The 14,176-nt window shown below is 38.6% G+C and overlaps 1 protein-coding gene across 4 annotated transcripts in view; it reads left to right on the top strand.

The window, feature by feature from the left end:
* The window catches only part of ZNF451 (zinc finger protein 451), a 102,671-nt gene extending 89,252 nt beyond the window's left edge, over positions 1–13,419 (top strand). For all 4 annotated transcript variants that reach the window (XM_060752800.2, XM_060752797.2, XM_060752799.2 and 1 more), the window contains 6 exons: positions 487–2,117; positions 4,156–4,293; positions 7,806–7,936; positions 9,450–9,636; positions 11,522–11,584; positions 12,544–13,419. In XM_060752800.2, coding sequence (XP_060608783.2) covers positions 487–2,117; positions 4,156–4,293; positions 7,806–7,936; positions 9,450–9,636; positions 11,522–11,584; positions 12,544–12,596 — 2,203 coding nt within the window. In that variant the 3' untranslated portion in view covers positions 12,597–13,419. The remainder of the gene's footprint in view (positions 1–486; positions 2,118–4,155; positions 4,294–7,805; positions 7,937–9,449; positions 9,637–11,521; positions 11,585–12,543) is intronic.
* Positions 13,420–14,176: the final 757 nt, after the last annotated feature.

Raw genomic sequence — 14,176 nt, 5'->3', positions numbered from 1 at the left:
AATATACACACAATATATATTATTAGCATAGTACAATATCAGTATTCAATATTACTATATTGTATAATACCATTATATTATAATATTATTAGTAATATTGCATGTAATATAAATATATAATTATAATACCATATTATTAATATTAGTATTATATTGCATTACATTATAATATTATAAATATTATATGTATATACAATATATTATATTACATTATATTATATTATTAACATAGAACAGGAGACAAGGTGGAACTGTCTCCTAGCCCTCTCCCTCTTCACTCTATGCTTAAGCCATTGCGGTTGGCATAAAATCTAGAAATAACCCACTTTATGTGACTTTTAAAGATTAGTTACTCTTTATAATTTAAGGTGTTAGTGGAAAATAAAATTGAAAATGTTAGCAGAAAGTGCTCATAAGAAATAATGTCGATAATGTCAGTTGCTTTTGAGATGATCCACAGGGTTATAGTATCTTTTCCAATTCCAGGACTCGTTGTCGTAATGCTGGCCCAGTAGCTGTATCAAGGAAGAGCATTTCCCAAGTTGCTGAAATCTTTAAAGCCAAAGGGTTTTGTCGTAGTTGTGACAAAGTTTTGGTGGATGACAAATATATGAGTCAGCATCTTTGCAAAACAGTACCGAAAATTAAAAGGTTCAATACCATGGAAGAATCAGTCTTGATGACCTGTCATATCAATGAAGGGAATAAAAATGGCTCCCTGGTACAAAAGCATGTAAGCCTTTTAAAATCTTCTCCTCTGAAGAGACCTTTGGGCTGCAATGTATCTCTCAGTGATCAGAGAGAAACTTCAAAACGACAAAAGGATTTAGAGGGCAGAAGCCAAGTGGTCAACAGTCTTCATACTATCAAAACCTGGACATGTCAGTGCCTTTTAGCATTTCCTTCTGAGGAACTTGTAGAAAAACATCTCTTCTCTGAAAACAGCATCTGCCACAAATGTGGTGTCTGTGGCAAGCTTGCCGAAAACGCAAGTGTGATCCGTTTACACATGAGCCGGTTCCATGGAGGAGCACACTTGACTAACTTCTTCTTCTGGTGTCGGTCCTGCAGTGAAGCCCTTCAGAAAGAGGAGGATGTTATGGCCCATGTGACAGAACTTCATTCTGGGCATAGCTACTACTCTGAGAACGAGATTGCTGCAGATAAGCTTGCATTACCTTCTGATACCCATTGTGGTAAATCACTTGAAACGAACGACCAGCCTCCAAGCCCTATGGAGCTGTCTCCACCAGAGTCACCAATGGATCTGACTGCGGGAATTTCTTCCCAGTGGCAGTGTTGCATATGTGAGGAAGTATTTGACTCAGAGGATACTGTGAAGCAGCATTGCATGTCATTAGACAGCCATCACTTTCACAGGTACAGTTGTGGCTTGTGCAAAATGTCATTTCGGAAGACAGAAACTTTGCGTCGACATTGTGAGGAAAAGCGCCACAATGTAGAGCAGTTTAAATACTTTTGTGGAATTTGTGGTGATCTCTTTTTTGATGCCGAGGAGCTGTTTTTATGTCACTACAAGGACATACATAGTACAGATTATGTCTGTGTTTCTGAAAGAGCAGAGGCATCAATCAAAACCTTGGAAGTAGTAGAAGAGAGCAACCTTCTCAGTTGTGGCTGTCGAGAAAAATATGCCAGCAAAGAGAATAGGATGGCAGACTACAAGAAGTGTCAAGAAACCATGCTAAAGCAGGGGAAAGTGTGGTTTCGCTGTATTCTGTGTTCCTCAACAACTCAGAGCTGTGATGACATGATAGCTCATCTTAAGAGCCACTCAGACAACCCATTACAAGACAAATTGTATGTAGTGCGGTGTGGAGCATGCACCAAAAGCTTTAGTGATATATTTAAATCTCTTCAGCATTATCATAGCAAACACTGCTTCTCACAGAAACCCCAACTGGCCTTTGGACCTCAGGCAGAAAGTGATGTTTTCCAGTTCTCTGCCAGTGGGTCCTGTGTGGATAAGAAGCCCTATAAACCGAAGCTTCCAGTAGTTGCGGACTCAGCTAGTTTTTTGGGGAAAAAAGCACTGAAATTGGAAGATGCGAACACAAAGCAGGTTAAGAAACCACATTCTGAGGTTCATGGCCAAAGTAAGTAGAAGTTATGTTATACTATTGAGATATGAACTAATATTATTGCTGATGGAAGCTTAACGCTCAGGTGATCAAGCTGAATATTTCAGAACATCTTAATGCAAACACTCAAAGTATGCCAGATTATATGATATTTCACCTTGTTGGGGATGGCACTGTGATAAATCACTGAAGTACTGTCTCTCTTCAACAGCTTTATTTATCCAGCTGAGCATGCTCATCCAGGATCCTTGCTATTTTTCTGTTTACCAATCTGGCAGTATTTCCATCCCAGGGGGGCTGTTAACAAAAGCTATATAGATTAAGTGAGGCATAGTTAGGAACTAGCCAATAGTTACGGTTATTTAACTTATTTAATTTTAGTTGTTAAGTTATAATTTGTGTTTATGTATTGGGTTGTTTAAATAAGTATTGTTGTTGTATTTGGGCATTGAATGTTTGCCTTTTATGTTTGGAATCCACCTGAAATTCCTTCGGGGAGATAGAGCAGAATATAAAGTTTTTATTAATATTATTCTCCCTAGTTGGAAACAGTGTCGTTTCCCCACACAGTATTTCCCTCTAATCATGGCAAAGTTGTGATCTAGCTTGAGAAGCAAAGCCAATCCTTGTAATTTTAAGTGCTCCACAGTGTGATAGATATGCCAAAACAAAGCATTACATGATGATCTAAGACAGTGGTTCTGAACCTGTAGGTCCCCAGGTGTTTTGGCCTACAACTTCCAGAAATCCCAGCTAGTTTACCAGCTGCTAGGATTTCTGGGAGTTGGAAGCCAAAACATCTGGGGACCTAGAGAACCACTGCTCTAGGATCACATCTTTAGGCTTAGTGGGGAAGGAAGGGTTTTTTTGGTGGGGGGGGGGGTGGGGTGAGTGGGGAGGGTAGCATTAGCCCCCCCCCCCCCCATTTGACATCTCTGCAGATGTTGGGTTTAGCTGTTTCACTACTGCCAGGTTGTTAGACAAACAGGTCAGTTTTCATGCTCCCTTTTGAAAGAAACTCTTTTATAATTAAGTTTTAATAAACTTGCTTTTGGCAAGATCTAAATCTTCCCACTGAAAATGGGTGGAAGGATTTTATTGGGGAAGTGATGACCAGATGAGAGTATTTTAACTTCTGTGTATTGACAGCCAGGGCCATTTTCCTAATCAGATCTGCCTCACTCAAGTCACGCTTCAATTAAGACAGAAACAGTCACGTTACATAGATATCTTGTCGACCCCCCCCCCCCCCAATTTGCAAGTTTAGTGACTTTTAGAGGTGAAATTTCAGGGCTCATGAATCAGACAGTAGACAGGTGTATGATTGTGCCTGTCATTTCTTCCCTGACAGGACAAATTGTGATTTAGATTAGGAAAATGGCATAGGGAAGGAAGAGGTTATATAAGTCTTCCTGACTTAGTACCCATTAGGTCAGTGGTTCTCAACCTGGGATCCCCAGGTGTTTTTGGCCTTCAACTCCCAGAAATCCTAACAGCTGGTGAACTGGCTGGGATTTCTGGGAGTTGTAGGCCAACAACATCTGGGGACCCCAGGTTGAGAACCACTGCATTAGGTACTTTGGACAGCAAGCTCCCATGACCCCAAGCCAGCATGCCAAATTGTCAAGCATGGCGATCTTCGTAGTCCAAAACATCTGGCGGCCATCTTCACAGTGTGGAACGTGGTTCTCAACCTGTGGGTTCCCAGGTGTTTTGGCCTACAACTCCCAGAAATCCCAGCTGTTAGGATTTCTGGCAGTTGAAGCACAAAACATCTAGGGACCCATAGGTTGAGAACCACTGGTGTAGGGTATCTCATGTACATCAAAAAGTAGCAATGCAGATTGAACCCAATTCCTTTCCTGGTCGTACACAATTATATACAGCAAAATCAAAATATGTGAATATTTCTACACGAAAGTGTACATCCTGAAAATCTTAGTGTTTAGAAAATCATGTTATGTTTAGTGTCGGTATAACTTTCAAAATATGCATGCTTTTATTTTTAGTTTTTCCCTCATTATTTATATTTGCTTCTCTTTCCCACATTTAGATGATGTCGACCTGCCTGACCTTGATTATTTGTGTACCATGACTCATATTATAATGATGGATTTAGATAACTGGGGAAGTTTTTTCAATCAGTTGCCCGCTACCCTTAACCAAGGAACCTTTATCTGGGGTTTTCAAGGTAAATATAACAAAAAGGGTTTTCAGGCATAAGCAAGAAAGGTTTGTAAATAAACAGATCATTTTTTAAAAAAATATTTTTTATTGTTTTATCATAGTTCAATACATTTGTTATACATTCTTTATTTTACAGCAGATACATATTATTCAATACAACCTACCATACTTTAACTTTTGGCATCTAGTGTTATTTTTCTGCTTATACATATTATCTATGCCTCACCACTGTGCTCCCCTCCCCCCCCCTCCTTCCCAAGCCACAGTTTTTACATATCATCTGTCCAAAATTTTAATTCTTCTTGTGGAGGTAACTTTTCTCCTTCCTTTTTAAATCCTTTTTCAATACATTTTCTCCATACATCATCAAAGTCACTTAGTTTCCATATACCTCTTTTAACTTTTAATATACATGTCAGCTTATGATTTATTACTAATTTCCATATTTCCTTGTACCACTCCTCTATTTGTATATTTATTTCTCTTTTCCAGTTCCTTGCTATAAGCAGTCTTGCTATTGTTAATAAGTTTGTTATCACATCTTTATCCTCTTTTTTCAATTGTTTATTATTATATAATGCTAATAAACCTATACTAGGACTTCTTTCTATTTTAATGTTCATTGTATCTTTTATTTCTCTAAATACTTTCCCCTAAAGATTATTTACATATTTACATTGCCACCACATATGTATAAATGTTCCTGATTCTTGGCATCCTCTCCAGCAATTCTTTGAGTAATTTTTATTTATATCTGCTATTCTTACTGGTGTTAGGTACCATTTCCATATTAACTTATAATAATTTTCTTTAACCCGTACTGGTAAATTTTTTAGATGTCTTTGTCTCCATAATTGTTGCCACTCTGTTTCATTTATTTTTATCCCTAAATCTTCTTCCCAGACCTCCTTGAGGATGTTATTTTTTGTTCTTCTTTCCTTTATTTCAATTATTATCTTATATACTTTGCTAGTTATTCCTTTCAAATTTTCATGCTCCTCTATAACCCTTCCATTTTGTATTATTTGTTCAAATTGATTAAGCTTACTTCCATTTTTATTATTTTTTACCCAATTTTTAAACAATTGTATACAATGGAACCATGTCAATTTTATTTCTCTAAATTCTTCCATAATCCTTTCCTTCTTCATTCCAACCTTTATCCAATCCCCTATTTTTTTCCCTTAACATTTATCCATTACTTTTTAAAAAATGGAAATTTCTCTTCCATTACATCTGGGGTTAGTACTGGACCATCCGCTATTAACAGTCTCCTATATTTGTTCCATACTTCTAATATATTGCTCAACATTGGGTTTCTAATTTTCCTAGTTTCTCGTAAACTCTTTAAAAAATATATTCCAGATTTCTTCCTCCACTTTTTCCCAATCATTCCTTGGCCAGTCTACACCCTCCTTTTTATCATTCCTTCTATAACCAATAAACAGATAATTTTTAGAGGCTTAGAAAGGTGAAAAATCCAGTGTCATGTTGCTCTTCTGCTGAAAGCACCTGAGCTAAATCATATATCTGTCTGTCCATTGAATCCAATCCATGGCAGGTACTCTTTGATTCAAGAATTGGTGGTTCCCATGGTTTACTTGGGATCTTGATTTGATTTTAGATAGGTTTCTAATCCTCCTCATTGTTGAAGTAATGAAAACAATAATTCTCAATTTATCACATTAAAGTTATAAAATGAACATAGGGTGCAAAATATTTTAAAGGCATAAACTTCAGGAAAACATACGTGTCCATCAGGATTGAGGAGACTGGACCAAGAAATGTTCCTTAATTAGGTACAGGTTGATTATCACTTATCTGAAATGCTTGAGATCAGAACTGTTTGGGATTTGAGATTTGTTTTCAGATTTTTGAATACTGGCATGTATTGCTTCAGGGACAGAGGTCTAAGCACAACATTCATTTGTGCTACATATACATTTTATATTGAAGGTTTCCCCTTGACATCAAGCCTAGTCGAGTCCGACTCTGGGGGGTGGTGCTCATCTCCATTTCTAAGCCGAAGAGCCGGTGTTGTCCATAGATGCTTCCAAGGTCATGTGGCTGGCATGATTGCATGGGTCACAATTACCTTCCTGCCAAAGCGGTACCTATTGATCTACTCACATTTGCATGTTTTTGAACTGCTAGGTTAGCAGAAGCTGGGGCTAACAGCAGGAGCTCACCCCACTCCCCGGATTTGGACCACTGACTTTTCAGTCAGCAGGTTCAGCAACTCAACCGTTTAACCCGCTGCACCACTGGGGGGTGCCTGTAAATTTTTTACACATAGCTTAAAGGTCATTTTGTGTGCAGTATTTTTAATAATGTTATGCATAAAACAAAAGTTAGCATACACTGAAACATCAGAGTGCCAGTGTCACTATCTTAGTCCCTAGGTGGACAATTTTAGATTTTGGAGCATTTCAGATTTCCAGAGAAGGAATACTCAACATATACTTAGTTAAATACACAAACCGATACCAAATTACAGCCCATATTTCTGCATTGCCTCTCACCATTCTGGAACTCTTGGTTCTTTTTCCCCCATTTTTTTCCATTTATATTTATATTTTGAAAAACTATTAATTTCTGTAGTATGTCTGGAGAACAGGAAACTGTAAATACAATTTTCTTTTTCTAAGGTACTCTAAATAGTAGTAGCATTAGTTGCTCATGCATTACATTCATTTGGGTGAATGTACCATATATACTTGTGTTTAACTCAACCTTATGTTTAAGTCAAGGGAAGGTTTGAGGGCTAAAATTATGGATTTTGATATGATCCGTGGAAAGGCAAGGGTCATCCGATGAAGGAGGGAAAGCACCGGTGCTGCCTCAGTGCCAGTCCCCCCCCCCCCCCCCCCCGGCCACTGCTGCCACCACTTCCTTACCCAGGAATCCCCCAAATCTTGGTGTAATGCTAGATATTTATTACTTCTATAATAAATAGTCTAGCTCAACTGTTGTTTCTCAGTGTTTTGTAAATTGCAGTCTTATTTCCTAGCTTTTGTGGGTGAGAAATTCAACAATTTCCCACCTTAGTAAGAGAACTTACCTTAAAAAGAGAGCAGTTTGAGAAATATTTACGTAATGTAATAGAATTAGCATCTGTATGATTTTATATTCTAGTATGTGGGTGGACATTTTGTAGCCATTTTCACCCCCCACCATTTGATGGGAGTTATAGTCCAACATCATTGAAGGAACCGTAGAACCATAGAGTTGAAAGGAACCCCCAAGGGCCATCCAGTCCAACTACTTTTCCCTGTTGGAACGCACAAAGCTCTCCTGACAGATGACCATTCAGGATTTGCTGAAAAACCTCCAGAGTCCGCACTGCCAGAAAACTTGGGATAAGCAGATATTCTGGGATCAGATCCTGGGATATAGGGACAGTGTGGAAAGGCCCTCAATTAAATAAATACTAGACATTCAACACATTGTTTCAACTTTGCCCTTTGTTCTGACAGCTCCAAAATTTCTAAAGATAACTTTTGTTCCATTGTTTAGGTGGAAACACCAATTGGAAGCCACCTGTGGCTTGCAAGATTTTTAATTACCTTAACAAGATTGGATGTTTTTTCCTCCATCCACACTGTGGTAAAGGGAAAGATGCCGCTGATTTTGCCATCTGTGTGCATGTAAGTTTGTGGGCTTCAGTCTTGTTAAATTATATTGAGAACTCAAACCATAAGTGTTAAATTTATTGAGCTCTTTGATGCATTTACCTGAAAAATTCCAACATAACATGTTTCTTTAAACGTTTTGAGTAGCACATAAAGAATTAGATTGAGATCTTAAACCGGAGAGTCTGAATTTTGGTTAATTACACCTCAAAAGTTCCTTTGGTTACTCAGAAGAATATCCCCAAATAGTGAATTAGCCATAGAATCATAGAGTTGGAAGAGACCTCATGAGCCATCCAGTCCAACCCTCTGCCAAGAAGCAGGAAAATCGCGTTCAAAGCACCATCCAGCCTCTGTTTAAAAGCCTCCATAGAAGGAATCTCCACCACACTCCGGGGCAGAGAGTTCCACTGCTGAACAGCTCTCACAGTCAGGAAGTTCTTCCTCATGTTCAGGTGGGATCTCCTTTCCTGTAGTTTGAAGCCATTGTTCTGTGTCCTAGTCTCCAGGGTAGCAGAAAACAAGCTTGCTCCCTCCTCCCTGTGACTTCCTCTCACATATTTATACATGGCTATCATATCTCCTCTCAGTCTTCTCTTCTGCAGGCTAAACATTCCCAGCTCTTTAAGATGCTCCTCATAGGACTTGTTCTCCAGACCCTTGATCATTTTAGTCGCCCTCCTCTGGACATATTCCAGCTTGTCAATATCTCTCTCTTCAGTTGTGGTGCCCAGAATTGGACACAGTATTCCAGGTGTGGTCTGACCAAGGCAGAATAGAGGAGTAGCATGGCTTCCCTGGATCTAGACACTAGACTCCTATTGATGCAGGCCAAAATCCCATTGGCTTGTTTAGCTGCAGCATCACATTATTGGCTCATGCTTAAGGACTCAAGATCTTTTTCACTTGTACTGCTGTTGAGAGAAACATCAGGGAATGATTCTTTATGACATTATCAAGTGGTTCATGCTTCCTATTATCTATACAGATTTTTGGCATTACAATAGAGGGAAAACCAGTTATATTGTGAATCTACCCCAATTTCTTGTTCTTCTGTGAAATAACTCTATAGAATAATAATACTGTATGAAGAACTGTACAGTTTCTCTCTTGAATGAGAGCAATGAGGAAAAAATCTAATGGGAACATCCTTTGCTAGGGCTGACTTTTGGGGTAAGGAGAAAGGCTTAGGCACCATCCACACAACTGAGTAAAATCCTACATTATCTGCTTTAAACTGGAATATATGGCAGTGTGGATTCAGATAACCCAGTTCAAAGCAGATACTCTATTTTTTGCCTTGATATTCTGGGTTACATGGCTGTGTGGAAGGGCCCTTAGTCTTTAATTAATCTAGTTGATTACTGGTCTACTGTTAGAATCCCGCTTCAGTTCAGAAGATTAGGCTGAGTGGCCTTTGAGTCATTTCCACCTTAACTGTTTACGTTTTACTGATGAATGCTGTGCGAAGTGTCTCTTCGATAAAGATGCCCTTCAGATTTCAAATAACAATACTGTGTTTTCACAGGTGGGCCGTTTGGATGAACACCTGCCAAAACATATTCCTTTCACCATTCTTTCTGGAGACAAAGGTTTTCTTGAGCTGGAGAACCAGCTCAAGATGACACAGCGGACAACCCGCATTCTGGATCCTCATAAGCTTGATGCTGATGTGATGTGTGCCTTATTAAACAGCATTTCAGATACAGCCAAAGGTAAGCTTTTCTAATATGAGATATTTGTAACCCGATAAAATAATTAGAATAAAAATACTTACTTTTATGGAATCGTTTATAAATATGATCATATATGTAGTGACTTTTTATACAGGATTTTTATACAAATTGTATTTCTTGGATGGAAAAAGACATATGCCCACCTTCCAGAGCCCTAATTTCCAATATATAATTATATATAAAATATATATTGTATCTATATAATACATATAATTTCCAATATATAGTATTGCTAAATCCAGAAGTATATATTAGGCTTGCGCAATCCGGGTAAATCTTGATCCATTTTGGTGTCCTGGATTTTCATGGGGCTCCCAATTGGTGGCAATAGGGGTGGGGGGTGAACCAAAACCCAACTAACTGGTGAGTTGCCATCCATAAATGGTGGAGGTCTTACATGGCACTCAGACCGAATTTGAGGTCTTACATGGCACTCAGACGTCATGATGAAGCCATCAGCAATGCAGTGAAGCCTGGACCAAGAGTCACATCCACAAGGTGATGTTGCTGGTTGACCTCACTTCACCTGCACAACGGCTGGACCAATTCAAGGTGCCATGCTCTCCCGCCTGATTGCCTGGGCAGAGGACTGAATAAGAGATTGCTCATTTTCAACTCCACCCATTGAGTTTTCGGTATCCAAGTTATGACACCAGAAACTGTCACCCCAATATCTGAAAGGTGTAATATGAGGGTGCAGCAGGCAATAACTAGCCATTTCTTGATCTAAGAGAGATAAATTTTATTAAAATAAAAAGGTAGAAAAACAGAACTGGAGCGCTCGAAGGAGCCAAGAATAGGACCCTAAGGAGTGCAACTACATTCATTTTTATAGGTTCACAATACAATGTTGCCCTTTTGAGGTGTCACTCAATCATTGCAAAGCTTAATTAGTCAGGGCAACAGGGTAATTCTACAGCATAACACATCACTTACCTTATGCTCCCCTTGAGTCCAGTTCTAATCAATTGACGCTCCTTATCCCAGCCCAGCATGGACAAGGCCATTGCTGATGCAAATCATCCAAGGGAGGAGATTGGCAGTCTGGTTATCAAGTCCATCAGTTTCCAGCAGGGCAGGCCACACTGTACCCTCAAGTCTGTAGAGCAGTGCTTCTCAGCCTAGGGTCCCCAGATGTTTTTGGCCTACAATTCCCAGAAATCCCAGACAGTTTACCAGTTGTTAGGATTTCTGGGAGTTGAAGGCCAAAAACATCTGGGGACCCCAGGTTGAGAAGCACTGCTGTAGCGGAAGTAGCAAGGAATCTAGGAAGCAGGGAATCTTAGTGTTATCTCTGATCAATGATTTGGCATAATATGAAATGTTTCCTGTATTACTCTGCCTCTCTGGTAGGAGGATTACTGAAGCTTTGACTGGGCTTGGACACTGTCTTACATATAAATCATGTAGAAGGAACATTCAGGCATCTTCCTGATGGTCCTTAAATTCTATTCAGTTGTAACTTTTTTTGTTTTATGAACGCACAGGAGTATACATAAACTATGTGATTGATAGTCCATGATTTTTACACTTTTCCTTCTAGACTATCAAAAGTTTGTCTTTCAAACCAAATCTTGCTAATGAAAATGTGTTTAAGGTGAAGTTAGTTCCACTTTGCCATTCTTCCCAAAGGCTCCGGACTGTATCATTACTTTATTCTCTCCTGCTTCCACCCTATGAATTTTCACAGCGATAGTTTAGCAGTGGATTGTTGCTTCAAGTGAGTGTGAAAAGAACCTTTTACTATCTTTTGTTGATAAAATATACACAATGGGCCATAGTAACTGACAGTTACCAATTAAAGCTCCAAAGAGGGGGAAAATGCATCACAAGAGCTAAAACAATATTTGTTATCTGTTTGCAGAAAATGAAGAAGGTACTGAAATGGCAATAGAAGAAAACTTGCAAGCAGCAAAGGCCCAAGAGGGTATGCCTTAGTCTTCGTGTAAAACGCTGATCACAGAGTCAGAAGCTATAGAAAAGTTTGATATGAACTGGAAAATTGTATACAATAATGTTTCCCTATGTGGGTATATTTCTTAGCATTATATGCACTGTGGTGAAGAAAATTGGATAAGTGGACAAGTGAGACTATCCTCAAAATAAGCGACTGCAGGACTATTTCAGAATTGTATGAGCCAGCAGTTCTGCATGGGGAATATGCATGTCCTGCCTCTCAGCGTACATGGATATGACACTTCTTTTGAGCTCTGTGTTAGTACAGAGACTAACCGCTTCGTGCAGTCTGTAGAAGTTGTGGGAGCCAGTTAGCCACTGTGCTTACTCCCAGGTGTTAGCAACATATATGAAGCAGCACGAAATAAAATTGCTTCAGAAGGGAGGTATCAATGGGAGAGCACATGTTCTGCACAGGTCTAAAATTCAACCCTGAGAATCTCCAAATAAGAGCTGAATAGCTTTTGACAGTTCAGCTAGATAGATTAACATTGTGCTAACCAGAGCAAAGGTCTCTGTCAAGGCTTACCTAGTGAGGATATGATTAATCGTGAATTTAATAGAGTTCCTATTCTGTTTTATGTTTGCTTTGTATTTATTTTAGTTTGAATTGTATTACTTTACATGCTATTTGTTTGAGCAGAAAGGCATGTTGTCATTGTAATAACCTGGGAACATAACCTATAGTCTATTTGATAGGCCAGAATACCTTCAGAGATTAAGACGGTAGCCTGTTACTTTTGTATACCTGTAAATACTAGAATTCTTACTGCATCTCTCACTGGTTTAAATAATAATGGTATATCCACTTGTACTGAAAATAGCAAAGAAATTATTCAACGTGGCATTAATTAGGAAGCCAGAATTATTCTCAAGGTACTATCCAAGCTTGATTACTCCTTGATTCATATTCTGTCATTTTTGATGCAGAGGAAGATGCAGACCTCCAGGAGGCAATCAAGAGAAGTCTTGAGGAAATGTGAAGATGTCTCAAGATTAGTGCAATAAAACATCTAAAGTGCTTTACAAGTAACAGAAAATGTGTTCAACATTTTACAAAAGATTAAAAAAAATTCGGTAAACATTTCCAAGCCTCAACTACCTTTAAAGAGCTGAGCTGTCAGCCACCATCTTGCCTACTTTGTATCTGTCAAAGTTGCACTGGATCTTCTGTGCATTTTAATTGAGTTTCAGCTACATTTCATTACTGGAGTAATGGATTGTTTAATGCCACATATTTTGAAATCCTCCAAATGTGGCAGTTTGATTGAGCTAAAAAAATAGCTTCATTATGATTTTCATTTTTTCTTGTAAGCTTTTCATTTCTTCTTGGCTTTTAACGTCGTGTTTCCTTTTATGAAAGCACCACTGTCCCTTTGAATGTGTATTTATAGCACACATGTTGCAATAGAAAGAAGTCGTACATCCTGATTTCCTGGGAATATCTTGTCTTTGTTAAATAATTCATAAAGAAATTAGATATTCCTTGATCTTAAGGAGTACAGGCAAATCCATGTGTTTCTGTGACCAATGAACTATAACAGGCTCTAAGATCTAGCAATTCTCTTTTTCCTGTATCTTGGGTCTTATGTATGTATATTTGTATTTTGATATTTTTTGTTGACTGGACAATGTATGTATATTTTGTCCTACTTATACTGCAATAAAGTATTTTCTCTTCTTTGAGTAATGTAACTTTGGGAAAACAAAGCCTTCTGCATTCCTACATTATTAATTTATTGTTATTAGTTTGCAGACTATAGTGCTATATTTCAGCATAACTAACATTAAAATATTTCAAATATTCTTGTATTATGTATGTCTTCATTTCATCCAAATGTTTCTTGGAAGCATTGCAACTTCCTGTTGTCATCCATATGTACACAAATACCAGATAACTCAGCCTCTGCAGTAGTTCACTATGCATAAAGGAGTAGAACGTAGTAGAAGCTAAATGTAAACTTCCTGATCTAATGCAGATACAATAGAAAGATGCTTTGGAGTGGTCTAAATAATGTTGCATTACATGTTTTCTTTTGTTGGGCACAAAATGCACCATACATAAAAAAATTATACTTTTAAACTGAGTTGAGAAAGGATTCAGGTTATTTTTCCTAGAAAGCAGAGTTTATTATTATTATTATTGACACAAAAGCACAGTATGTCACAGCAAACGAGATCTATATGCTGGATTTCGTATCCCAAAATCACAAGTCGAGCACTTCCCAAGCGTCTAGGACTGTGATGTATTTTCGAATGATGCGCACAGATCCAAGTAAGGTGGCCTTTTGCAGTTGATAGATCATGATTTTGTCAATGTTTATTGTTTCCAAATGCCAGCTGAGATCTTTTGGCATGGCGCCCAGTGTGCCGATGACCACTGGGACCACCTGTACTGGTTTATGCCAGAACCTTTGCAGTTTGATTTTGAAGTCCTGATAATGGCTGAGTTTTTCCTGTTGTTTCTCTCTCTCTCCCTGCGCCACCCTCCGATGGGTGCCACTTTGTCGTGGTGGGGGGCTTAACTGCTCCAAGGATGCTGAGAGCTGTGCTGGCGGTAATG

This window comes from Anolis sagrei, chromosome 1, assembly GCF_037176765.1.
Source record: "Anolis sagrei isolate rAnoSag1 chromosome 1, rAnoSag1.mat, whole genome shotgun sequence".
NCBI lineage: Eukaryota > Metazoa > Chordata > Lepidosauria > Squamata > Dactyloidae > Anolis > Anolis sagrei.
Note: the sequence above shows the minus strand (reverse complement) of the source record. Positions and strands in the feature narration are given on the sequence as shown.